Source organism: Lissotriton helveticus, chromosome 7 (genome assembly GCF_964261635.1).
Source record: "Lissotriton helveticus chromosome 7, aLisHel1.1, whole genome shotgun sequence".
Taxonomy (NCBI): Eukaryota; Metazoa; Chordata; class Amphibia; order Caudata; family Salamandridae; genus Lissotriton; species Lissotriton helveticus.
The window spans coordinates 433,315,768-433,342,418 of NC_136068.1; the positions used below are offsets into that span (position 1 = coordinate 433,315,768).

The window sequence follows — 26,651 nt, forward strand, 5'->3', positions numbered from 1 at the left end:
GTAACAAAAAACTATATGCTAATCTAGCCTCTTGGGAGAATATTATACAGCAGGAGAGGAGTGGGGAGCGGACGGCACCTCATCACAGGAGCCCAGAGGGAGGGATCACAATTACTGGTTTTAGTGCTGTAAGGACTGTCCTCTGCCATGAGTGAGATGTTTCTTTCTATCCTACAGGAGGAGGTTCAAACCCTGGACGTCAGTGCCCAGAAGAGCAGGATTCACCTGCGCAGAAAAGTATCTATATGGCGCCGGCAGGTTCCTGACCTGTGTCCCCACACTGACCATGACACTTCTACTGAACCGAAAGAGCGTGCACTGCCCTCCCTGGAACCTCCTTCCAAATTAGTGGAGGACCAACCTATGCCACTGCCTGTCCTTCAGACCCACATAAAGCCGGCGCAGTGGATTGCTCCTGGGGAAGGCTTCCCCCCACCACCAATGGTACTACCAAAGCCACAGTTGATACCAGGCACGGTGCCAATAATGATGCCTGGAATGGTGAGACCGCCGCATCCCCAGCTGATACCTGGATCTTCAGCCAAAGAAAACTTAGTTACTGATGGCTCGATGCCGGCAGAAGCGATTGCACCCAAGAAAAAGATTCCTGGACACGCTGGGTAATATGGGACCTGGTGGGAGGAGGGAGGTGTGTGAATGATGGCAGTGTGCCAATAGTACAATCGTACCTCATACATATGACTCAACATCACAAGCCTCCCTTGCACACAGAACATGTATAGCAGCAACAAATCCTCACATAAAGAACAGGCACAGTATATACGGGTTGGGATGTAGCCAGAGTTTTCCAAAATGCATACCTAGACCTTGGACTCCACACAACCCACCCATCGCTTGCCTCTTTTGGCTACACCTCTCTTTTATCTTTTGACATACCACCTATTGCGAGGTGTTGGGGAATAACATCGGATTTTGCTGTTTATCGCACCAAAATCCACATGATGCAGTAAATACCGTACATTTTGTCCCCATTATATTTCGACAGTTTTGACCCCCTCCATATTTAACGAAGGTTGAGTTATTTAATGCATCGATAATTATCGTATGCTTTAAATATATCTAACAACTCATAATTCCAGCCATGCGTAAACAGGGCTGTAAGCACGTGTTGGAATTAACCGCCCAACTCGTAATCAAGCCCTTGATCTTCAGCTCTGCCTTTGCTTGTGTGTTATCATTTTGAAAAACGTATAAATTAATAGATATTGATGGCAGAAATGACCTGCACAATTTCGGGTATGGAGTAGTCTTGTGCCTTTGTGGGATTATTATAACACTGACAGCGAATAGTGACGCATGGCATTTAATTGATGTAGGTTGAGAAAGGTTTGAGTACTGGATCCATTGTAAGTGTATTATCCATCTCAAGAGTGTTTCCCTGTCTCAATGCATTCTCTGTCCCATATATATGTGTTTCTGTCCGAAACAACTCAAACATCCATATAAAAGGAGGGTGTCTGTCCAAGAGTGACTGTTTTGCCTTTCTCTGTGTGTGTGACTGGTGTCCCTGTGTCCCTGCATTTCCTGGCTCAGATATACTTTCCAGGACTTGTCCCTGATTTGAAGTGCATGTTTTCCAATCCACTGAGAGTCTTCTCAGCCTTGGTGTATGTCTGCCTCTACCAGCGTACACATGTCACGTCCATAGCGTCAGTGCGTTTTTCTTCCAGTCACCAGGATGTCTGATGTGTCCTTACAATGCACATGTGCAGGTGAATGATGTTCGATTCCAGTGGCAGTGCTGCTAAGCATACGAGAATAAGTCACCATCATCATATAAGATTATTTGGAATCACTAACTCTGTCAAACATATCATGTCTGTAAACATTAGTTCATCATCAAAAAACGTAAATGCACTTATTAAACCGTAATACAAGTGAACAAACCACACTATCCCCTTTATAACTCTTAGGCCCTCATTAAGAGTTCTTTGGTTAATTCCGAACGATGCATAAACCCCTGTTTATGCATGGGTTAGAATGACAGGTTTAGTGATTTAAAGCATTCGAGGATTGTCTGATGCGTTAAATACCTCAACCTTCTTTAAATTTCTGCAAGTCAAACCTGCCGAAATTTAACAGGGATAAATCAAACGGTAATTACCGTACCATTCGGATTTTGGTGCGTTAAACATCAAAATCTGCATATTGTTCCCCAGAAACTCATGATAAGTGCTTTTTACATCTGATAAATAACAAATCTTGTGGTATCATTATTTACCAAGTGCGATAAATAGCAGGTATACTTGTAAGAAGGCCCTTAGCCTAACAAGGGCATGATTACAAGTATAGGCGCTATTTATTGCACCTGTGGCCTGGTTACCAGTTTAGGTGTTACTTATGGCCCCTGGTCCCGATACCAGGGTAAGTTATTTATCAGGTGTGATAAATAACACCTATTAAGAGTTTATGGGGAATAACATGCAGATTTTTGGTGTATAACTCACCAAAATCCGCATCATACGGTACATACCGTATGTTTCCCTCTGTTGAATTTCGGCAGGTTTGACCTACCAAAATGTAATGAAGGTTGAGTTACTTAACGCAGGCGATAAATATTGGATGCATTAAATACCTTCAAAATAGTATTTTCCGACCCATCCATAACAGGGATTCATGAATTTGTCGAAATATTACGAGCGACTTGTAATCAGGCCCCCAGTAAATAACGTTACCAAGGGGTTCGTTATTTATCAGATGCAATGAATTGTACCAATTACGAGTATCTAGGGAACAGCATGCGGATTTTGGTGTTTAATGCACCAATATCCGCATTATACGGTAATTGCTGTCTGGATTCCCTCTTTTACATTTCGGCAGATATGGCCTGACGAAATTTAACAAAGGTTGGGATATTTAACACATCCGATAAAGATAAATAATACTCAACTTGTTGTAACCCTTGACCCATGTGTAAACAAGGGTTTAAATGCAGGTCGGAATTAACTGAGCCTCTCACAATCAGGTCTTAATTGTTTCCCTGCCCCAATGTGCGAGTATTCTCTGCTCTAAAGTTAGTGTATCCCCTGCCCAAGTATATATGTCTTCTGGGCCTCAGGCAGACACATTTTAAGGCTTGGGCAAAGTGTGTTCTGGCCCAGGGCCCCAGCTATTCATGAGGCCATCTGCTAGAGCCAGCTCTGTTCTGCAGAGAGTCTTGCCCTGATGACCTTGAATCATTCTTAAACAGATTGTTTTAAATACCGTTTTCCTTTAATTTATTTTTAACGAGGGTGATGTGTGAGAGTCTTTTGCAGCCATTTTGCCTGTTTGCCTCAAAGTTCATGGTTATTTCAAAAGAATGATGTGGTGTGTCAGGTGTCTGCCCCCAGTGGCTTGAAGCTGTGTCCCATTCACACTGTCCTGCCATTACGACACGACAGCCGGGTTTCGTTATGTTGTGTTTCTTGCTATTGGAATAGCACACTTTGCTCGTCGGTAGGGCATGGAAGTGAAGTGGGTAGTTTGGGGTGTAATGTTTCAGACATGGCTATTTATCCTGCAAACCAGAGTTTGATTGATGAGATGCAGTTCCACTTCTCCTGCGTCTGTGACTCCCCGTCTCAGTGTCAACATCTTTCTTTCCGAGTATGGATGTCTTCCCATCTTAGTGTCAGTGTCTTCCAGACACAGTACCTTACTCTGTTACAGTTCTTGTCTCCTTGCAGTTGGATCTGTGTCTACCTAACCTAGTGTTGTCGTTTCCTTGTCCCAATGTTGGTGCTTTAATGTACCTGTGTGTCCTTGTAGAAGTGTCGGTTTCCTTACCCTGTTTCCTGTGTTTCCCTGATTCACTATATGTTTTTCAATGGCCAAGTTCCTATGCTTCTCTATCTAGACATTTTCCCCTTTCCCAGTGTTTCTCAGTCTCAGTGCTTGTCCTTCCCCATCCAACAGTCATTGTTTCCCTGCCCCTTATTCACCAAATATTTCCACGTGTCTTTAATTATGCACTATGAGTCCATATCTCCAAGGCCCAGCATGCATGACTCCCTCTCTGGGCACCCATGTTACTGCCCCGGTGTTCGTATTTTCCTGCCCTAGTATCTGCTTCCTCCCTTACCAGTTTCTTTTTACCCGGGTCCCAGTGCTCTTGTCTCCCTGTCACAGTTCCTAAGCCATCCTATCCCATTGTCTATGCGTCAGTTATAGTTGTGACGTCCCAGTGCTCATAAGACTGTTGACCTGCCCATACTCCAATGCCTACCTGTCCCAGGGTGTTAGCATTTACTCACACAACAAGAGAGCTACAGGTCGTCTTGCCGTGCAACCTCCACAACAAAATTCATAACCACAAAAAATGCCCGAAGTATTTACCCGAACATTCATCGCCTCAGAATTTGCATATGTAGTGGGGCCCACTCTGGGGCTCATGTTACGTGATGATTATATGCATGCCTTGCTTCATTATAACAGTGCCAGGAATCAGGGAAGTTTTCTCCAATTATGGACCTGATGTAATAACGTCTAAATATATGAATGAGACCTGTCCTAGTTCGAGACATGTTGTGCTCCCAAGAATTACATTCTAAACCCCTGTTTTATTCCACACAAGTGTTCCTCACATGTGTGACTGCTAGTGTTAGAACCCAACAAAATCAGGGTAAGTAGGTGCACTAGTTGTGCATGCTCACCAGTGTGCTTTTCACGTGTGTCTAGCGTGCTGTGATTTTCAAGCGTGTACCACATTGAGTGCACAAGTAGGAGAAATAGACATACTAGTAGTGCATGGAACAACAAGACAAAATGCAATGAAAAGGACAGAAAATTCGAGTTTTCAAGTTTATTTTGGTCTGCTTTTCTACAGGTTAAACATGCAGGACAAGCAGGTAAGACTTAATTGTATCTGAATGTACAAACTAGACCTTAAGGACATACAGTAGGGGTAACTTTGACTGCCCTGACATAGGCCCTGGACCATCTTCCCAAGGGATCCTATGGAGGCTGAAACATGCTGGCATTTTACAAGTAGAAAGGATGTTCGAGTTATGGGCTCCCAGTAACATCCCCCTGTTTGTTTTTAATCCAGCCCTGTGTACCCGACATAAAGGGAACCCTTGGGTTTACACATAGATTGTTTTACAAAAAATCTGGACCCCTACATTTCTTTAACAAGAAGGTTGAGACCACCATGTTGGTAGCCTCTTACATGGTGAGATGGACTGGCACTGATGAAGCATGCCACAAAGTGTGGTTGAGGCCTTTTCATCAAAATCTCTGCTTTGTTTCTTGATCCGTAGATAGAGTCACATCATGCCATACTGAGTATATGGATATACAACCTGCCATATTTGTTGTGGTTGTGACTAGTGTGTGAGTATAGCAGTCTAGTAAACCGTGTCCCATTGACCATGCCTCCCTGCCTGTTGTTGCTGTTTTCCTGGCCTGCGTCCTGGTCACAGGATCTTTGTTGATTAATCTAGAGTCCAGGTTTCCCTCCCTTGCTACTTTTACCTCCCTGCAGCAGTGGCTATGTTTTTGTAAAATGTCAGTTTTTCAGTTTCACAATATTAGTGCACTATGTCCCAGTGTCCTTATTTCCCAGCCCCTGTATTTAATTGTCTGCTTGTTGGTGTTTCGATATGTACAATGTGTCTGTATCTTCTTGGGTCTTTGTCTTATTTTCCCCTTGTATGGGTCTCTCTGTCGTGGTCTCTCTTTGTTTGTGTCCGAGTGCCTATGTTGCCTGATGCAGTCACTATTTAAGTGACCTTTTTTCCCATTCCTAGTGTTTGTGTCTCCTGCCTCAAATTTCAGTAACTCCCTGTTCCAAGACGTGTTTCCCTGCCCAACTGTCCATTTTTCCCTCACCCTGTATAATTGTTTCCTTGTTCCAATGTTTACATCTCCATGTTCAAGTGCGTATGTCTCTTGCTTACACTGTTCTTGTCCCCTCGTCCCATTATATGTGTCACTATTTCTGTGCCTATGTCTTCTACTTCTAATTCCAAAGGTTCCATATGTGAGTGTCTGTACCTTCCTGTGTGATTTTTTGGTCAAGCCTAATAGACAGTGCATGTGCTGTCTGTTGTGAGACATATTGCTCGCTTACCAAGGGGCATATTCTCAAGAACGTGTGATAACCATCGCAAAAGTAACTTACTGCAACTTCCAACATCACAGCCTATCACTGGAAAAGTACACCGTGTTAACGAAGCATTCTCAACACAGCTGTACCATGCAATAGTCTCCAGATAATGCATCAAATGTCCGTTTTAAAATCCATGCCACGCCGCAAAATTGCGAAACGCGAACTAAAAAATTCTTGCGATGAGGCCAATCGCTGTACAAAAAGCAGCGAAAAGCAGAGACAGGCCAGCAAATCCCACGCGTCTGATGGGAAAATGCACTATAAAAACTACCGAAACAACACACCAAAAATAATCCAAAGCGCGTAGCAAAAGGGATGCACCCTGACTGAGTGCAGAGCCCAACGCGAACCCCACAACCCCCACAGACCACCAGCAAGGAACAATGGGGATGGGGACGGCCAAGTAGAAGATGGAGAGGAAGACGGGGTGCTGTCTGCAGCAAAAGCAGATCTGCATCACAGAGGTGACAGAACTCTACCATCAACTGATCCACAAGTAGACCACCGGGAATGCAGTCGGAGTGTCGAGGGCGCCAATGGAGGAGGCCAAGAGGCGCTGGCATGATATGATAATCTAAACCAGGCACAAACCCGCTGCCAACAAGAAGGCAGCAACGGCGACAGGAGGTGGGAGCCCTGCGCCACAGGAGGAGCTCAAAGAAACCGAGGCCACAGTGATCAGTGGGGAGACGGTGCAAGGAGTAGGGAGTACGGACACAGCTCGAGAGTACCTGACACACCATCAACAGGGTGAGTAACAACCAAGGACGGGGGGACGGGGGAGATAGGCACAATGGCACACATGCACAACGTGGTGTAGCACACTGCACACCCACAATGACCCTGGATCATGTCCCTGATCCCCATGGCACACAGCAGCACACACACAGCGCAAGAACAGCACATCCACATTTTCGACAATGCGGTAATGCGCAAACCAGACACTGCAGAACAGAGGACACAACTGGCTCCACACACACGCAGAAACATGCCTACTACATCTGACAGTGCCGGAAACTGTGAAATGGAAATGTACACGTACAACCTCACATCCGTCATGTAGTCCAAATGTACACAGTCCCGCATCCAAATCCTGCACCTCCCAAACATCACATTGCACATTGTCATACAGTCTGCATGTAAACAAGGACAGTGCGCCAACTACATGTCAACACAATGTCAACATGCATCTCCCCTTCACATTGCAGAGGGACACACAACACCTCCAGCAGAGCACAGAAGACCACACATCTGTGATGCCGGAGAGGACCACCACACCTTCGAAACTGACGCCCTACAACAGCCCATTGACATCCCACGCAACCCACCACCAGGACCCGGGCAGCCAAGCTACTAAGAGGAGAACACAGACCCTGCAACAGACCACACAGCAGGAAGCACCCGCAAGCACGGCTGGGTCACGACACTTCACCGACCCACACATGGCATTCCAATGCCAGGTATCAGAATGCCAAATGGAGGTGGCCGAACAGGTGCGGGTGGGGTCCGAACCCATGGAAGGTGAATTAGGTCACATACGTGGGTGTCTATTAACCTTCCGGGTCTACCTACACACCACAAGGTAGACCCACACTGCCATAGAGAAACATGCAGATGCACATTCACAGTACACAATCACACCCAGGGACACGCAAATAGCAGTCACTCACCCACGTTGGCTCTGCGTAGGACGGCCCAGGCCACTCCCCTTATGTATTGAGTGGGTGACAACAAAGCTACATGTCCAAGCTCCAACCCACTGCCTTGGGTGACATGTCTGCGCCCAATGTAAACTGCACAATGTAATGTCGTAGGGCCCAAGGCCCTCATGTATACAACAAGACCACAGGGAGATATGCAGATATTATGTTGAACTGGCTATGGGCACGTGCACCTGGCCCCTTTATTAGCAGGGTCACATGTACAGTGATGCCTGTGCTGGATGTGTGTGGGGTGAGTGTAAGCCAGCCTGCACGGAGTGCTTGGTGTGGGCAACAACTTGAACAGTGGACACCAGTTCAACGGAAACTGAAAACACCTGCATAACAGAGTCAACTGCTGAGCAACATGGAGGGAGCCGGAGCAAGTACAGAGGTCACCCAACATGCAAACAGAAGTGTCCATGGGTTGCGGTGCACTGCATCAGTGGCATGTGGAGTGCTGAGCAGGGGATCAGGAAGATGATGGCATCCACGACAGGTGTGAGCAACTACGTCAGTCTGCCAGTACCACTGTTTCGACTGTGGCAGATGGCGGTTGGAGATGATCCTGGCAATGGTGGCGTGTGTCTCCTGCAGTGATGCCACGTCCGGGTTCGTGAGGACTTGATTGGATGTGTGAGCCCTGGTAGACCGCAGTTGAGGCTGGAGGCAGCGGACAGCGCATGGCCACATACACATGGCGTCGAAGACCCCAAGATCCCCGATTCAGAGGTCATCCAGTATAACAGAGGAAAGGGTCCCTGACATGACCAGCACAGAGTTAGTGGCCCCGGATGAACAGCGGCTGGCACAGGCACCGCACCACTGAGGTAGGGCCACGCAGACTTAGCGTGTCCTCGTCGATGTCGAAGGTGAATGTGGCGGAGGGTTGTGGGGGACAGTGTAAGGTGTCCTCCAGGGCATGATGCAGAGGTCTCATGTAATCCAGAAGCAGAAAAATGGGGGAGTGGAAAGCGATAGCCTCGTTGCCACCACTAATTTAGTATCAGGTACATGAGGATGAAAACTACCCCCTAGTCCATGGACTCAGACGCCACTAATGTACGACCAGAAAGTGTCCATGAATGTCGGGGAACAGACTTATTAGCACCGGGGCTGAGAGGGTTTGCAGTCTGCGATAATGCCGGTACACTGATATGTACTTCGCCATTTCTAAATCAAGACTCAGTTCCAAATGTGTGACCTACTGGACCGCAGTGTAGGCCGGAGGCAGTGGTCAGCAGTGGCCCACAACCACGTGTCGTAGGCTCGCGATGCACAGAGTTAGTGACACCAGGGCAGTTGTTGGTAGTGTTTGATCACCCCGTAACGAAGATCCTTTTTCCCTCCAAAATGCGTCATCCTCTTACGCCTCTCCTTGCGTGCAATGATATGTACTCTGCCTTAGAAAAATCGATGCTCAGTTCCAAATGTGTGACCTACTCGAGCACAGCGTAGGCCGAGAACAGTAGTCCGCGTGGGCCCACAGAATCTTACATTTGTGATGCACTACTAAGACCTGGTGGCACCACGTCGAAGGGAGTATAGTGACATAAGCTCAGCCATAATTAATGTGCTCGGCCATGGTGTAATCAAGATTCAGTTCCAAATGTGTGACCTACTAGTCCGCTGTGTCAGCCGGTAGAGTATGTAAACGAGAAAGGTGTACTGCACACCTTGTCTGCGGAGGCCGTGACGGTCGTAGCAGGTTGACAGGGTTGCGGGCCTCAGACTTGGAGCTTGCACCGGCATGTGGTGGGCCCTCTTCGACACACGCCGGTGTCGGCAGGTGGGCATTGAGGCCTGGGTGTGCAGGGGTGGGTAAGACAGGTTCGGGGACCAGCGGCTGGGGTGCAGCTGGCGCACAGGATCGCAGGCGACCCCGCTGAAGGTGTTGGCCTCATGGCGGGGTGAGAGGTGCTGCCCTGGAAGAGACATTGGGCATTCCAGAAGAGGACCACGCCCAGAGTTACGTGCCTTTTATTCACACCCCTACGCTGGCCTGGAATACTCCGGGCCAGCCCACTACGCTCACGCTTACGGGGAAACGTAACAAGCTACTGTCCTGCGATCTTCCCCACTGTCTGGGGTGACATGGTTGCATCCACTGTCGACTACACTCCAAACACCAGCGGTGTGTGTTGACATGGATATGTGTGTGTGGTCTGCGTACCACAGTCTGGCCATCACATTACACCCCACTTGGCATTGTGTACTTCCACCTTCATCAGTCACTTGCCTCCTTCGCACATGTCTGGTCCTCACCTCTTCTGACATTCTGCTAATGTGTGGCTGAGGTGCCATGCCGTTGATGGCTAATGTCCATGGCTGGGCACACATGCCCACAGTGAGTTATGCTGTCATGTGTGGTGGGTGTGCATGTTATTTGTGAGCTTGTGACGTGTGCATTTCCTGTGTTGTGAGTTGCATGATTGTGGAGTTGAGGTGTGTGCATCTGGTATTAGCTAACGAGCAGTACATTTCCGTGGGTGCCATCCTGGAAGCGCTGGTTGATGATGGACTGTCGGAGGTGTAAGAATCATGCACACTGCCTGGGTGGTTGGCAGCGACATTGGTGGAGATTCCCCAGTGGTCCACTAGTGCCTGCACATTGGTGGGATATGTGCGCTTTCTGTTGCACTTATTGTGTGCAGTGTCGGCAGGGGGCACAAGTAGGGCATGTGTGCAGTCAATTGCTCCAACCCGTGCGGGAAGCCAGCTATGGGGTAGATGGCTTGCTTGGTCTCCAGCTGTCCCTGCGCAGTGTGGGGGAAGTATAGATAGTGGGGTAGCAAGCGGATGGTGTCATCCATGAACGTTGTGAGGGACTTGGATTGACCTGGCTGGGTGACTCCTCCGACTCGTGCGGATGTTGGTTGGAGGGTACCAGTGGCCAACAGGTGCATCACGGGCAGCAGCTTGGTCTGAGGTGGGATGTTGGTTGTCCACTGTGTTGGTACCATTAGCCTGTGTACAATGGTGGTCAGGATGCGGAGGATGGTTGACCCTTTGAGCATGTAGTGGGCAATGACATTCTCTGGTGTTGGGTCTGTGAGGCTGGTGCATTTTCTGAGGGTCGATGTCTTTGTCTGCGCTACCTCAGTGTTGGTCTGGGGGGGTCTTTCCTGGGGGTGGTGGCAGTGGGTGTTGTGGCCCTATTGGGTGTCCAGCCCGCATGTTCAGTGGCTCCACAGCATCTGTTGTTCTTCAGGTGTGGCTCTGGGATGGCCTCCCTTTTCTGGTGCAGGCTGTGTCCCGACTTAGCACCAGATCAGAGCAGGTGTTAGTTTCCTGCTGCTAATGCGCCTTATCGCATGTTCCATGGTCTTTTACCCGATCTGGCTGGTCGATGAGATTGTTGCGGAGTGGGGTTTTTGCGGCTTTTGACACAGGAACGCCTTCTCTGCATCTCAAGCGATAGTTGCCGGGTTAGTCTGTGGCGATGTTTTTTGCGGCTGCTATCGCGGGTTAACTGGTGCTATGGGCTGTTAGCACCAGCTTGTGAATGGGGTGATAACTTTATTGCGACTTTGGCTGTGATAAAGTTCCGTTAACTCGGCGATAGCTTCTTGAGAATATGCCCCCAAGGACATACAAGGGTTTTGAGCTCACCCATTGCTTACCATTGGCTGATGTTCCTGTCACTCTCATTTGAATACTTCTTATTTGTGTCCCAGCTTGGTAATCTTATCTTTGTTCGTCCCATGGAACATGGCCTCTTTACCATCTCTTTTGATTGTCTGGCTTCGAAGCTTTCACTGCTTGCTTTTCAAGCTCTATTTGTTCTTTTGGGTTAAGAGCACCATAGACATTCATGTGTTTTCCAACTGACTTCCTAATGTACTTTTCTCCCCCTGCACTCAGTGTTGCCACCCTGGCCGGTGTGCTTTGCAATGCACTGTTCATGTTTCACTTGCCCGTGAGTACTTCCCTCCTCCATTGCTTTCTCTCCTGTGTACTTCTCCTTTGCCTTCTCCATGATGGTCTTTCGCCTGTTGCTTCTCCTCCCTATCCCGACCCTCTGTGTTGCTTTCCCCATCCTTGCCCTTCTTCTCTTGCATATTTTGCTGCTCCTTCTGCCCTCCATGTTGCTTTCCCCTCCTGTCCCCTCCTCGCTTGCCCATTGCTTTTCCTCCCCACTCGGCTGTCTGTGAGGAACACCCTCCTTCTGTCTAACCATTTGCTTCTGCTTCCTACCCGCATTGCTTCCCCCCATCCAGGCCTTCTGTGTTGCACCTCCATCCCAGCCCCTTGTGTTGCCTTCCCCCACACCAACCCTCTGTGTTGCTCCTATCTACAATTGTGCTACAAAAAAAACTATTTTGCACTACTGTTTGTTTTTTGTTTCCAGATCCAAATTGCTAAAAAAAAAAAAAATTGCTAGCATCATTTTTAATTTACATGCTCATGCATGGTGCCTACAAAAAAAATATGATAGCCGCGTCATAGCGCCTTTTTAACTAAGTTTTAATTCTATGCTCTAAAGCATGGCTATCAACATTAGCAAAGCCAATAAGTCCCATAGGCGAGAAGTATAGGCTTTGACAATTCTTGATATTTTAGTTTTCCTTATAATGGTGTCTGTTCTAATTTGTGGACCATTGTTGATATTATTGAAGGTGTAGTGCTGGCTCTGGTTCCTGGACAATATTATGCTGTTATACCAGAGGGCACGGTACCTTTTCAGGTCTTAGTGACTGCAGTTGTTGTGCCAGTGAGCACGGGTGTAAGGTGTGTTAGGTACTGGAAAGCACAGTGCTCCTGTGGATGCCAGTGCAGTTTGGATAGATGTGTCATAGTGGGTGGGCGAGTGAAAATGTTGACTCAAATGCCAGTTCAAGGGATTCTGTACATGCGTCAATTCTTGATGAGCAATTTTTTCAGTGCTGGTGCAGGTGATTATCCTGCTGTCATTAAGAAGGCCCAGGTGGAAGTTGCAGAACGCTACTGAGATAAGACAGGTTGTTAGGTATGTTTCTCACTTTCACAGAAACAAAAACAATCCAGTTTAAATCTTTGATGCAGCTATCACTATGCACTAGTTGTTTATGCTGTCTGATTCAGATGTACCTCTGTAGAAATGAGTGCTTCAAGAGAACTGACCCCCAGTGGCACAGCTCTCCTTTCTTTAACCCCCTTCGGCTGTGCCTGGCTGAAGAGGTGCGTGCTTCGGTTGCTCCGTACAGTATAGAGACTGGTGTTTGCCAGCAGAGCCATCCCAGCTGCAGAAGCATGCCTGGAGGCTCCAGTCTCACACTGGCCCTCCCTTCCTCCAGGTTCCCTGGTTCTAGCATCAGATCCTCCAATTCCTCAGTCACTGGCATGGCCTGTGGGGCTAGCACTCTTTTAAAATATGGTTTTCATGGCTGTTTCTCCTGCCCACCGGACAAACACCATGATTCCTTTTAACCCTGTCACGAGCCACAGTTCCTTCTCATATGCTGTACAAATCTTCCAGCCTGGGTGGTAATCCCTAGTTATTTCTTGGTCTCTTTATATTAAGTCTGTCTCCTTGGCCTTACGGGCTTTACTGCATTGCTGGTTGGTTGGTCGCCTTCACCGTTAGGTGCCAATGGGGTGAAAACGGCATGATTCCCAGCCAGGTCCCCCTGGAATGCTGTCTCGGGCCGCCAGCCTCAAAAGCATCATGGTGATGGGTTCACACTGTTTTGTGAAAACCTGGAGTGTTCCAATAGTTGTGCAGAATTTGGTGCATGCTCCATTCTTGGTCTTCTCCCTGTTTGACTGCAATCCTGAGTGCTTTGCTTAAAGTGCGCATAAAACGCTTTACGTCGCCTTTAGCCTAGGGCCAACTGTGTTGTGCTTCGATGGTGACTCCATAGACTCTTTAGGTACCCCTTGAATACTGCCCCTTGGATGGTGTTGTCGGTCTGTATAACTTCAGGGGGGGGACAAATTGTCGCAAAGGTCTTCTCTAAAGGTGGTATCTTATGGAAGGCCAACTAGGTCAATACTTCTACAATCAGGTATCCATCGACCATTAACATGGTAAACCTCCCACAGGAAAACTCTGAAAGCCAAGGCTAATCTTGGTCCACAGTGAGTTGTTGGTTTCTTTGGAGACAATGGTGGCCCAGCGGTACTCTTTTATCGCCTCTCCCACAAACACATCGAGCCCTGGAACCCACACTTTCTCACGAATGCTAGATTTCCTTTTCTCAACTCCTTGGTGGCCATCATCAGCTATTTCACCTATACTCACCTGTAGGTGTTGTGAGATTACTATTCGATCCTCCATTGCATTCCTCTTTGACTTTCCAGAGCTGTTTAAACCTTGTTTTATTGACTGGCCCCACTGATGAGGATCCTGAAAGAACATTTTCCATGTGTGCTTCTGCAGCACGCCCACCACATTCTGTAGTCAGTTGTCCTCTTGCGTTGTGATCCAGCAAAGCTTACCAACAGCCTTTAATACTCATCTCACCCAACCCAGGAGCAATACCACTTTACTCATCGGTGGAGCCCATAACACCGTGAGTCACACACACATTCACACAATTACTCCTGAATTCAGTGACAAAGAAGGCAAGCTGCTGGTTAGCAGGGTACCTATATTCTAATACCATATATATACATTATATACATTTGCCCAAAAAAATGCTATCATGTTATCTGAAAACTCTACATCAAGGTACTCCACTATTTGGTCAATGGATCATCTAGTAGAAGCGTAGTTGATGGAGACTAAGACCAGCTTAATTGTAGTAAACCTATAAGTTTAGCATTTTAATATGTCATGACATTTCTTAAAATAAAACCAAAACTCGAGTTTACATTTTTATATTGAATTTATCTAGCTCATTTACGGAAAGAAATTCACGATTTATTTAGAGAAGCAAGAATAACATTTATTTAATACATGTTAAAAGTAAAGGAAGATTAAGAAAAGTACATTACCCTCTGTTCTATAGAAACAACAGAAACAACAGAAACAAACAGGTTCTCAATCTGTCTCTCTATTCTGCTCAAAGCCTCCCATCAAAATTCAAAACTCTGCATTCAGTCATCTAAATTTTGCTCCGTAAAAATTCAAAGTCTTTAGCACCATAAAAGAGTTCAAACCGATAGCATGTCGTGGTGCAATTAAGTCCGTGGAGCAAGCGCCTTTTTTCACTTTTTGAGCACACTCTTTTATACCCTTTTTCTCTAACTATCTAATTCACTTTTCACTTTTTAGGGTCCACAGTTCATTCTGATTGGTCCAATCGAGGGGTGGTGAAGATCACCTCATTCATTTTTGCTCAAACCAGTTCATTTTTATCAAAGTCATACTCATCAGGTTCCCAAGACATTCAATGCCAAAATTATGCTTGTCACTTTGTTTCATAATCCGTTATTTTATTTCCATCACTGTTCCGTTCTCACGATGTCACAGAGGCAAACATCCATTGTCACAGTTCAGACTTTAGGCCAAGCTGGCCTTGACATCACTCGCTTCGTGCTCAAGCCATTCCGCTTACTCGGCTTTCCTTTCTCGCGCATGCGTAGAGGCTTTATTCACGGACTAATGCCAATGTTTCAGTCATCAGCCATTTTCAGCATACCCGCAAGCAAGCTGCGTAGACCTCAATTGAGAACTAACGTAAAACAAACACAACAGAAGTTAGATTTAGAAATATAGCCCTTGTGTTTACCTCCCACCATTCTAATGTTCCCAGTTAGGTATTACCTAGCATAAGCAAACGTAAATCATCATTTTACTTACCAAATGTATTTTATTTTCTTTGCGACAGCATATATTTACTCTCTAACTGCATAAACACACATGCTTATTTACTAAATACGTGTTATTATAGCTCTATATTAATAAGACTCAGGGCCTGACTGGTGATTCCGGGCACCGGGCAATCCCCCAAAAGGCCGGATCGTGTGGGGGCCATTTTTAGGTCTCGCCTGTCGATGCGCATGCGCATCGAGCTTGCGAGACTATTGCGGCTTAACCACTCTTTAACTAACAAGCAAGGAATCGTGGCGATTCCTTGCAGTGCCCGTGACTTTTAAGCTCAATGCGCATGTGCATTGAGCTTAAAAGCGCGTGCACATCAGTTCCCTCAGCCGCAATCGCCGTCTGTTCCCTCAGCCGCATTCCTCCGACACCTTTTGAAGTGAAGCTTAGCTTCACTTCAAAGGCCCCGGCTTCTTCACACCCACATGCCGCTCTCCCCGCTCCGCCCCCTCCCCTGCCCGCCGTGTGCATTTCTCCTACACCCCCTCCCCACAGCAATGCCCTCCGTCTGTTTTACAATTTGAAGAGGTAATCGGAACCTCAAAGAGATAAGAGGGATATTTGGATCCATGTCTAGTGGTGAGGAAAAAAAGAGAATTGATGTCAGCGCATGCCAGTGGCGCCGCTATAGGTTCCCTCGTCTCCTGTTTCCCTCTCCTCCTCCAATCTTGCAATGATTTCTCTCTCTTAAGCTTCTCCCTTGTGTGTAGAGTTCATCTCCCTTCGGGTTCTCTCTCTCCTCTCGACCATCTGTTTCTCTCTCTCCTTTTCTCTCTCCTTTCCGCTTCTCGTTGGTCAACGATTCACTACAACCCGCTCCTCTCACACACAGGATCGCCTCTAGCTTTAGCTGCGTTCCTTTGTTTCTCACACTTGTGTGACCCCTCCTGCACTCTCGGGCCCTGCCATTCACTTCCCTCCCCCGCCTGTGTTTTCCCATAACTTCTCACCAGCAATGCTTTTCACCCCTTTTCCTCTCTGCTCCTGTTCTCACGCTCCCTTCTCCGCTATCCCATGGATCTGACACCCCCCCCCCCCTCACCCTTACTCCATACTTCAGCCTCCCCCTGCACACACACAGCTATGCAGTTTCAACTTTGCACCCGCGAGATTCCCCCGCCCCCAACCCCGATATCCCCAGAACACCCTTCTACCCTAGCCCCTTCAGGGGTTCACACATCTCACGTGCTTTTTAACCTCACCCCTCGCCCCCCCCCCAATGCTCTACCTATCTCCACTCTCATTCTGCCCGCTGTCTCGTTCTCTCTCTGTCTCCACTCACAGACGCATCTCTGCAGCCCCCCCCGTGTTCCCTAACACTCTCCCCACCCTATCTGGGAGTTGTTCTTGGCAGCGGCGGCTGCAGCTGAATTGCAGGAATACTTTCCTTTATTTAGGAGCAGCCAGGGGTTGGGAGCGCAGCTTCTCACATCTGGAACTCATTGGCACCCATTTGGACACAATGTGTTGCCCATATATATATATTTTGATTTTTTTTTTTAACTCTTTATCGGCCGCGGGCTACGAACGTGAAGCCAAGAGCCACGTGTCCGGCAGGGCGCGGGTCAGAGGTCAGGCCGTCTGACTGTCCTGTGATATCACTGAAAGACGCTGTTTGTATATTTCTTTGTGTTATTTTTGTCAACTTCCTCGTAATATAGTGGTACAATTTTGAATTTAGTGAACCAGGTCTCCCTTGGAGCAACAGGGAAGTGGGGAGTTTTAAACTCGTCACCCCTGCAGAACCGAACAAGGGGCCCTCATCCGCCATCTTAAAACCTGGTCATGGGTCAGTGCCATCTTAACTCAATGTGGCCCGCTACCAGCATCCCGTCATGTCCTATTATTCTCACTAGTACATCAGTCTGGTTTCATTGTGCACTCAGGTGCGTGGCGTTTACTAGTACATCACTATGGTTTTTTTGTATCACAATCAGGATGCCTCACCCTCAACCCCTCACCCTCAACCCCTAACCCTCACTCACCCTCAACTCCTCACCCTCACTCACCCTCAACCCTCACCCTCACTCACCCTCACCCTCACTTACCCTCACCCTCACTCACCCTCAACCCCTCACCCACCCTCAACCCCTCACCCTCACTCACCCTCACCCTCACTTACCCTCAACCCCTCACCCTCACTCACCCTCACTCACCCTCAACCCCTCACCCTCAACCCCTCACCCTCACTCACCCTCAATCACCCTCAACCCCTCACCCTCAACCCCTCACCCTCACTCACCCTCACTCACCCTCAACTCCTCACCCTCACTCACCCTCACTCCCCCCCACTCCCCCTCACTCACCCTCACTCACCCTCACCCACCCTCACTCACCCTCACCCTCACTCACCCTCACTCACCCTCACTCACCCTCACCCTCACTCACCCTCACCCTCACTCACCCTCACTCACCCTCACTCACCCTCACCCTCACTCACCCTCACCCTCACTCACCCTCACCCACCCTCACTCACCCTCACTCACCCTCACTCACCCTCACTCACCCTCACCCTCACTCACCCTCACCCACCCTCACCCTCACTCACCCTCACCCACCCTCACCCTCACTCACCCTCACCCACCCTCACTCACCCTCACCCTCACTCACCCTCACCCTCACTCACACTCACCCTCACTCACCCTCACCCTCACTCACCCTCACTCACCCTCAACCCCTCACTCACCCTGACTCACCCTCACCCTCACTCACCCTCAACCCCTCACCCTCACTCACCCTCACCCTCACTCACCCTCAACCCCTCACCCTCACTCACCCTCACTCACCCTCACTCACCCTCAACCCCTCACCCTCAACCCCTCACCCTCAACCCCTCACCCTCAACCCCTCACCCTCACTCACCCTCACCCTCACTCACCCTCACCCTCACTCACCCTCACTCACCCTCACTCACCCTCACTCACCCTCACTCACCCTCACTTACCCTCACTCACCCTCACTTACCCTCACTCACCCTCACTCACCCTCACTCACCCTCAACCCCTCACCCTCACTCACCCTCAGCCCCTCACCCTCACTCACCCTCACTCCCCCCTCACTCACCCTCAGCCCCTCACCCTCACTCACCCTCACTCACCCTCACTCACCCTCACTCACCTCAACCCTCACCCTCAACCCCTCACCTCAACCCCTCACCCTCAACCCCTCACCCTCAACCCCTCACCCTCACCCTCACTCACCCTCAACCCCTCACCCTCACTCACCCTCACTCACCCTCACTCACCCTCACTCACCCTCACCCTCACTCACCCTCACCCACCCTCACCCTCACTCACCCTCACCCACCCTCACCCTCACTCACCTCACCCACCCTCACTCACCCTCACCCTCACTCACCCTCACCCTCACTCACACTCACCCTCACTCACCCTCACCCTCACTCACCCTCACTCACCCTCAACCCCTCACTCACCCTCAACCCCTCACTCACCCTCACTCACCCTCAACCCCTCACTCACCCTGACTCACCCTCACCCTAACTCACCCTCAACCCCTCACCCTCACTCACCCTCACTCACCCTCAACCCCTCACCCTCACTCACCCTCACCCTCACTCACACCTCAACCCCTCACCCTCACTCACCCTCACTCACCCTCACTCACCCTCACCCTCACTCACCCTCACCCACCCTCACTCACCCTCACCACCCTCACCGTCACTCACCCTCACCCACCCTCACTCACCCTCACCCTCACTCACCCTCACCCTCACTCACCCTCACCCTCACTCACCCTCACCTTCACTCACCCTCACCCTCACTCACCTCACCCTCACTCACCCTCAACCCCTCACTCACCCTCAACCCCTCACTCACCCTCACTCACCCTCAACCCCTCACTCACCCTGACTCACCCTCACCCTCACTCACCCTCAACCCCTCACCCTCACTCACCCTCACCCTCACTCACCCTCAACCCCTCACCCTCACTCACCCTCACTCACCCTCACTCACCCTCACTCACCCTCACTCACCCTCAACCCCTCACCCTCAACCCCTCACCCTCAACCCCTCACCCTTAACCCCTCACCCTCACTCACCCTCACCCTCACTCACCCTCACTCACCCTCACTCACCCTCACTCACCCTCACTCACCCTCAATCACCCTCACTTACCCTCACTCACCCTCACTCACCCTCAACCCCTCACCCTCACTCACCCTCAACCCCTCACCCTCACTCACCCTCACTCACCCTCACTCACCCTCAAACCCCTCACTCCTCACTCACCCTCACTCACCCTCACTCACCCACCCTCACCCTCACTCACCCTCACCCACCTCACTCACCCTCACCCTCACTCACCCTCACCCTCACTCACACTCACCCTCACTCACCCTCACCCTCACTCACCTCACCCTCACTCAACCCTCAACCCTCACTCACCCTCAACCCTCACTCACCCTCACTTACCCTCAACCCCTCACTCACCCTGACTCACCCTCACCCTCACTCACCCTCAACCCCTCACCCTCACTCACCCTCACCCTCACTCACCCTCAACCCTCACCCTCACCCTCACTCACTCACCCTCACTCACCCTCACTCACCCTCACTCACCCTCACTCACCCTCAACCCCTCACCCTCAACCCCTCACCCTCAACCCCTCACCCTCAACCCCTCACCCTCACTCACCCTCACCTCACCTCACTCACCCTCACTCACCCTCACTCACCCTCACTCACCCTCACTCACCCTCACTTACCCTCACTCACCCTCACTTACCCTCACTCACCCTCACTCACTCACCCTCACTCACCCTCAACCCCTCACCCTCACTCACCCTCAACCCCTCACCCTCACTCACCCTCACTCACCCTCACTCACCCTCAACCCCTCACCCTCACTCACCCTCACTCACCCTCACTCACCCTCACTCACCCTCACTCACCCTCAACCCCTCACCCTCAACCCCTCACCCTCAACCCCTCACCCTCACTCACCCTCAACCCTCACCCTCACTCACCCTCACCCTCACTCACCCTCACTTACCCTCAACCCTCACCCTCACTCACCCTCAACCCCTCACCCTCACTCACCCTCACCCTCAACCCCTCACCCTCACTCACCCTCAACCCCTCACCCTCAACCCCTCACCCTCACTCACCCTCAGCCCCTCAACCTCACTCACCCTCACTCACCCTCACTCAACCCTCACTCACCCTCACTCACCCTCAACCCTCACCCCCTCACCCTCAACCCCTCACCCTCAACCCCTCACCCTCACCCTCACTCACCCTCAACCCCTAACCCTCACTCACCCTCACTCACCCTCACTCACCCTCACTCACCCTCACCCTCACTCACCCTCACCCACCCTCACCCTCACTCACCCTCACCCACCCTCACCCTCACTCACCCTCACCCACCCTCACTCACCCTCACCCTCACTCACCCTCACCCTCACTCACACTCACCCTCACTCACCCTCACCCTCACTCACCCTCACCCTCACTCACCCTCACCCTCACTCACCCTCAACCCCTCACTCACCCTCAACCCCTCACTCACCCTCACTCACCCTCAACCCCTCACTCACCCAGACTCACCCTCACCCTAACTCACCCTCAACCCCTCACCCTCACTCACCCTCACCCTCAACCCCTCACCCTCAACCCCTCACCCTCAACCCCTCACCCTCACTCACCCTCACCCTCACTCACCCTCACCCTCACTCACCCTCACTCACCCTCACTCACCCTCACTCACCCTCACTCACCCTCACTTACCCTCACTTGGGGAATGTAGTGAGCTCAAAGAACCTATGAGCTCCCAGGGAGAATGTTGGGGGGCATTGCTGTGGCACAGCATGGGCCGTGGACAGGATAAATCAAAAATTGTAATAATGATGATTATCACCGCGACAATCATCATGATTACAATTTTTTATTTATTGTAGCCAGGTGACCACGACCCTGATTGTGAGTGAGAGGAGCGAGGTGATCTGTTTTGGGGGGAGGGGGGCTCCATGTGCTTGTGCCGGCCTAATTTTTGCACCATTAGGCTAATTTTAAGGAGTCAACAAGGCTTGTTTTCCTCCTACCCATGCTCTGGTTGTCATGCCTGTTTTGGAATCCTCTCTCTAATAGTGCACGTTCTTAGATGCGCACAGGTAGTGACGCAGTCAGATTTGTAGGCATTTGCACTTTTTACGCTTGCGGGTGATGAGTAAAGTAATCCAGAGCACAGAAGTAACAAATGTACCTAAAGCCATTTTCCAAACTTCCCCATACAGTTTGGCCGTCAAGTCTGACTGGTGAAATCTGTTTTTGTCTGTATGTGTTTCAGAATATTGCTACTTTGTTATCAATATTAGGACTAAGATGACGATGACGCCTAATAATATATATCGATTTTGATGTGTGTCCTGGCCTCTCCTAGTACTAGATATCATCGCTCCAGGCGGGACCTGCCTTCTAGAGTGAGAGGGATTTGAGACAATTTGATCATGTCACCCCATCATTCGGTAGTAGACTGCTTTTTCTTTTGTCTCCCAGAGAAAAGCATTACTTACGTTATTTTTAACTCAAGATGCACTTCTAGGCACACGCCCTAAATAAAATAAAATGTGATCTTTTATAAGCCAATTTATACTTCTAGATCTGTAGTGCCGAAAATTATTGCCAACTCAGAGGCCTCAAGCAAGACAATGAGGTGATTACCGCTGCACCTTACAGTCTAAAACCTGGGACTGGAATCCACTGGAAATAAGATCACTAACAGGTTGAGGGTCTTTTATCAACAAATAAAATGTAGGGACTGGGTTATACGCATAGCACCTGGGACTGAGTACTTATTGTCGACAAGCCCTTTTTGTACCGTTTGCATGGACCAACCAGTGCAAAAGATAATTTGCAGTCAGTATAAATATGAATGCGTTCCTATTGGATCAAACGAGGGGTTGGAGGAAGGAGCAGAAAGAGCAGAAAACTGCACACAAGGTGAAAGAAAAATAACAGAAAAGAGGTGAAAAATAGCAGAAAGTCAAAAACAATAGCAAGACGAATAAGGAAGACAGAAAGACACCAAAAGAGAAGCAGATGACAATGAAATTACATGGACAGAGAGAAGTGTTTCTTATATACATATTGCTCCTACTGACAGCTGAGACATGGTCTGATAAGTCCTTGTCGGCCTCAGATTCCTCCAAATTAAATGCAGGTTTGATCTGCTTTATTACATCAAAAGGCCATTTTTGTTGGCTCTTAGGGCTTAATGCACTTTACTACCGCTAACCCTGTGCTAAAGTGCTTGCGCTCTTTCCTTTCTCCAGGGTGCCCTATGCTGAGTGCAGTGTATTTAAATGGTTTGGCATATACTTTTAAGTTTTATATGTCCCTTTGTTGAGTAGTTCGCAAGTTCTTTTATTCAGTTCTTTTCTGTGTTGTACTTGCTCTTGATTTTCATCAGTCACTTTCTCATTTTCTTCCTCAACAACAGTCTCTTGAGACCCATTAGCTGGTGCCCATTTCATTCGACTTGTACTTGGTTCTTCTTTAGTTTTTTCAGAATCTGTCTCACTAGATTCTGTAGCTTCATGACCTTCAGCTTCTTGTTCTTTTCTTTACTTTACCAGTTGCTTTTCTTCTTCTTGTCTGTCAAGTGGACTTGGGACTCTTCGTGTATGACTTGCGTGAATCCAATTAGGCAAGCAACCACACTTCACTGCTGTTGTTGTCACCAAAATATTCTGGTATGGTCCATGCCATCTGGGTTCTAAACACGACTTCCTCATGTGCTTTTTACCAGAACCCACTCGTCTGGACTTAAGGCATGAGCTTCAAACGGCTGTGTTGTGGTTGCAATTTCTCCAACCTGATAAGACACAGAACACATAAGATCAGCCAATCCTTTGCAATAATCAAGCACTAGATCATCAATAATATTCATCAGTTTGTTTGCTGGCACAATTGCTTGTCTCATTGCTCTCCCCATCAGAATTTCATAAAGACTCAATCCATTCTTTTTATCAGGAATACTTCTAAGACTCATCAATATCAGGGGAAAAGCGTCTGGCTATTTCAGTGTTGAAGACGCACACACTTTCAACTGTCTGGACTTTATAGTGCCATTAATTTGCTCGACCACTCCAGATGCTTCTGGTCGATCGACGCAATGCAACTATTGTTCAATTTGTAATGCTGCACAAATCATCCAAATGATTTCATTGTTGAAGTGTGTTCCCCTATCTGTTTCTAAAGAGACTGGATATCCGAACCTAGGAATTATCTCCCTCAAAAGCAGTTTAGCAACAGTCAGGCTATCATTCCTTCTTGTTGGATAAGCCTCTACCCAACAAGAAAACAAGCAAATAACGACCAACAAATATTTCAGTCCATTACAAGGGAGAAGTTCTATATAATCCAACTGTAGCATGGTAAATGGGCCTGGTGCTTTTCCAATTCGCCCCCAACTAACAACTGTCTTCCTACCTGGATTTTGCTGCTGGCAGACTATACATCTCTGGCATAGACTCTCTGCAATGACCCTAAACTTTGGATTATACCATGACTGCTTGAAGAGTCTGATCATAGCATCTCTTCCAGCATGTGCAATTCCATGCCATCTGAGAAAGTAAACAATCTGCCATCACTGGTCTTCCATCAACAAATACCCACACTTCATCTGCTGCTCTCTTTTCACAACCTGATTTTATCCAAATTTCTTTCTCTTCCTCATTTTTTTCTCCCTGTAACTGTCTAATTTCATCCCATGTTTCTAAAGAGGAAAACATCAAGTCGCAATTTGTATATTTTTTCTCCAGCCCTCTGTTGATTGAAATAGAATTTTGTGCACAGAAACGAGCCACTTGGAGTGCGTATCTGTTTCCATTTGTCACGTAGTAATTTCCTGACTTGTGTGCAGACATTTAACTACAGCAATCGTTTTGGGCAATTGTAATGCATCCAATAAATCCTTCACATTTTTACTGTTCCAGATTGGGAATCCTGAAAAAGTCAAGAATTCTCTTTGCATCCACAACTGTCCAAAATCAAGCACCACCCCAAAACCATATTAACTATCAGTGAATATGGTTACTCTCAGAATTTTGCAAATTTTACATGCTCTTGTAAAAGCAATTAGCTCAGAAATTTGAGCAGAATTTATCCCCTTCAGACAAGATGCTTCAAGGACCATAGACACTGTACATACTGCATAAGCAGCACTCAATACACCCTTTTCATCTGTCAGACAAGATCCATCCACAAACATCACACTATCTGATTGTTCCAATGGTGTATCCTTTATGTCAGGCCTTGGTTTTGTGCACAATTCTGTCACATCCAAACAATCATGATTTGCTTCATCCTTCACTTCTTCACAATTTGAACTCGGCAACAAAGTAACTGGGTTCATTGTTGTACACCTTGTTATTGTCACATTTTCAGAACTCAAAATCACTCTCTCGTATCTAGTCAGCCGACTATTCATAATGTGTTGAGTTTGAGTTCTTGTTAAAAGAATCTCTTTCAGAGTGTGGCACATATACTTTCACTGGATGTCCCATAACAATTGATTCACTCTGCTCAAGGCTCACACAAGTAGCAGCCACTGTTTCCAAATAGCCTGGTAGTGCTGCTGCCACTTAATCCAAAGTAGCAGAAAAATAAGCTACTGGACGTTGTGCCATTCCATGTTTTTGTGTTAAGACTGAAATTGCACACCCACCACTTTCACAACCTAACAATGCAAAATATTTCGTATAATTCCCAATGCAGGTGTTGGACAAAGACTATCTTGCAATTCAAAGGAAGCTTTCATACTCTCCTCCTCCAACTCAATCGGATCAACCACATCTTTATGCGTCAACCTCTGAAAAGGTTGTGCAATCAGTGAAGCCCCACTGATCTATTGTCTGCAGTATCCAACCATTACCAGAAACATTTGAATTTCCTTCTGAGTCGTTGGAGGACTCATTTGCAAAATCACATTGATTCAGTCTTGCACCACTTTTCTAACTCCTTTCCCAATTTTGTGTCTCAAATATTGTACCTCTTTTTGACAAAACTCTAATTTTGCCGGTGACACTTTATGCCCACCTTCTGCCAAATAATTTTGTACGGCAATTGTATCTGTCACACATGCCTCTCTCGTTTTTGATGCCACAAGCAGGTCCTCAATATACTGCACTAACACTGAATTTTCTGGTATGATCAAGGACTCCAAACTATTTTTCAAAATCTGATTAAAAATTGAAGGACTCTCTGTATACCCTTGAGGAACTAGGCATGATGCCAGTACAAAAGGGGGTGGTGATGGACGGAGCATCTGAACCAATCAAAACTCACACCCAGTCAAAAGATCTGGGTTTGATCCATCACCGTTCTTTAGCCCACTCTGCCACCCCAGTTCAGACATGGCCATATGCAAATCCGTCTGACCCTGTGCCTCATGGGAACAGTCCAGCCCAAACCGCCAAGCCATGCCTTCCCTGGACCGGAAACAAGCTTCCGAGGACTGGTTTCTGGCATTACAGCCGTCTTCAGCCCGGCCTGCTTGAATCCAGTGGCAAAGTGAGCAAGGGACTCACGTCTGAGCATACCCTGCCACACTTATGGTGGCCAAAGCGGTACAAAAGGGGGTGGTGATGGACGGAGCATCTGAAGCAATCAAACACTCACACCCAGTCAAAAGATCTGGGAGTGATCCGGCACCGTTCTTTAGCTCACTCTGCCACCCCAGTTCAGACATGGCCATATGCAAATCAGTCTGACCCTGTGCCTCACGGAACCAGTCCAGCCCGAAACGCCAAGTCATGCCTTCCCTGGACCGGAAACAAGCTTCCGAGGACCAGTTTCTGGCATTACAGCCGTCTTCAGCCCGGCTTGCTTGAATCCCGTGGCAAAGTGAGCAAGGGACTCACGTCTGAGCATTCCCTGCCACACTTATGGCGGCCAAAGCGGTACAAAAGGGGGTGGTGATGGACGGAGCATCTGAACCAATCAAACACTCACACCCAGTCAAAAGATCTGGGTTTGATCCATCACCGTTCTTTAGCCCACTCTGCCACCCCAGTTCAGACATGGCCATATGCAAATCAGTCTGACCCTGTGCCTCATGGGAACAGTCC

At 48.5% G+C, this 26,651-nt stretch overlaps 1 protein-coding gene across 1 annotated transcript in view; it reads left to right on the top strand.

The window, feature by feature from the left end:
- The window catches only part of LOC144768557 (uncharacterized), a 258,342-nt gene that overhangs the window by 88,656 nt on the left and 143,035 nt on the right, over positions 1 to 26,651 (top strand). Inside the window, exon 6 of the mRNA XM_078652330.1 lies at positions 178 to 620. Coding sequence (XP_078508456.1) covers positions 178 to 620 — 443 coding nt within the window. The remainder of the gene's footprint in view (positions 1 to 177; positions 621 to 26,651) is intronic.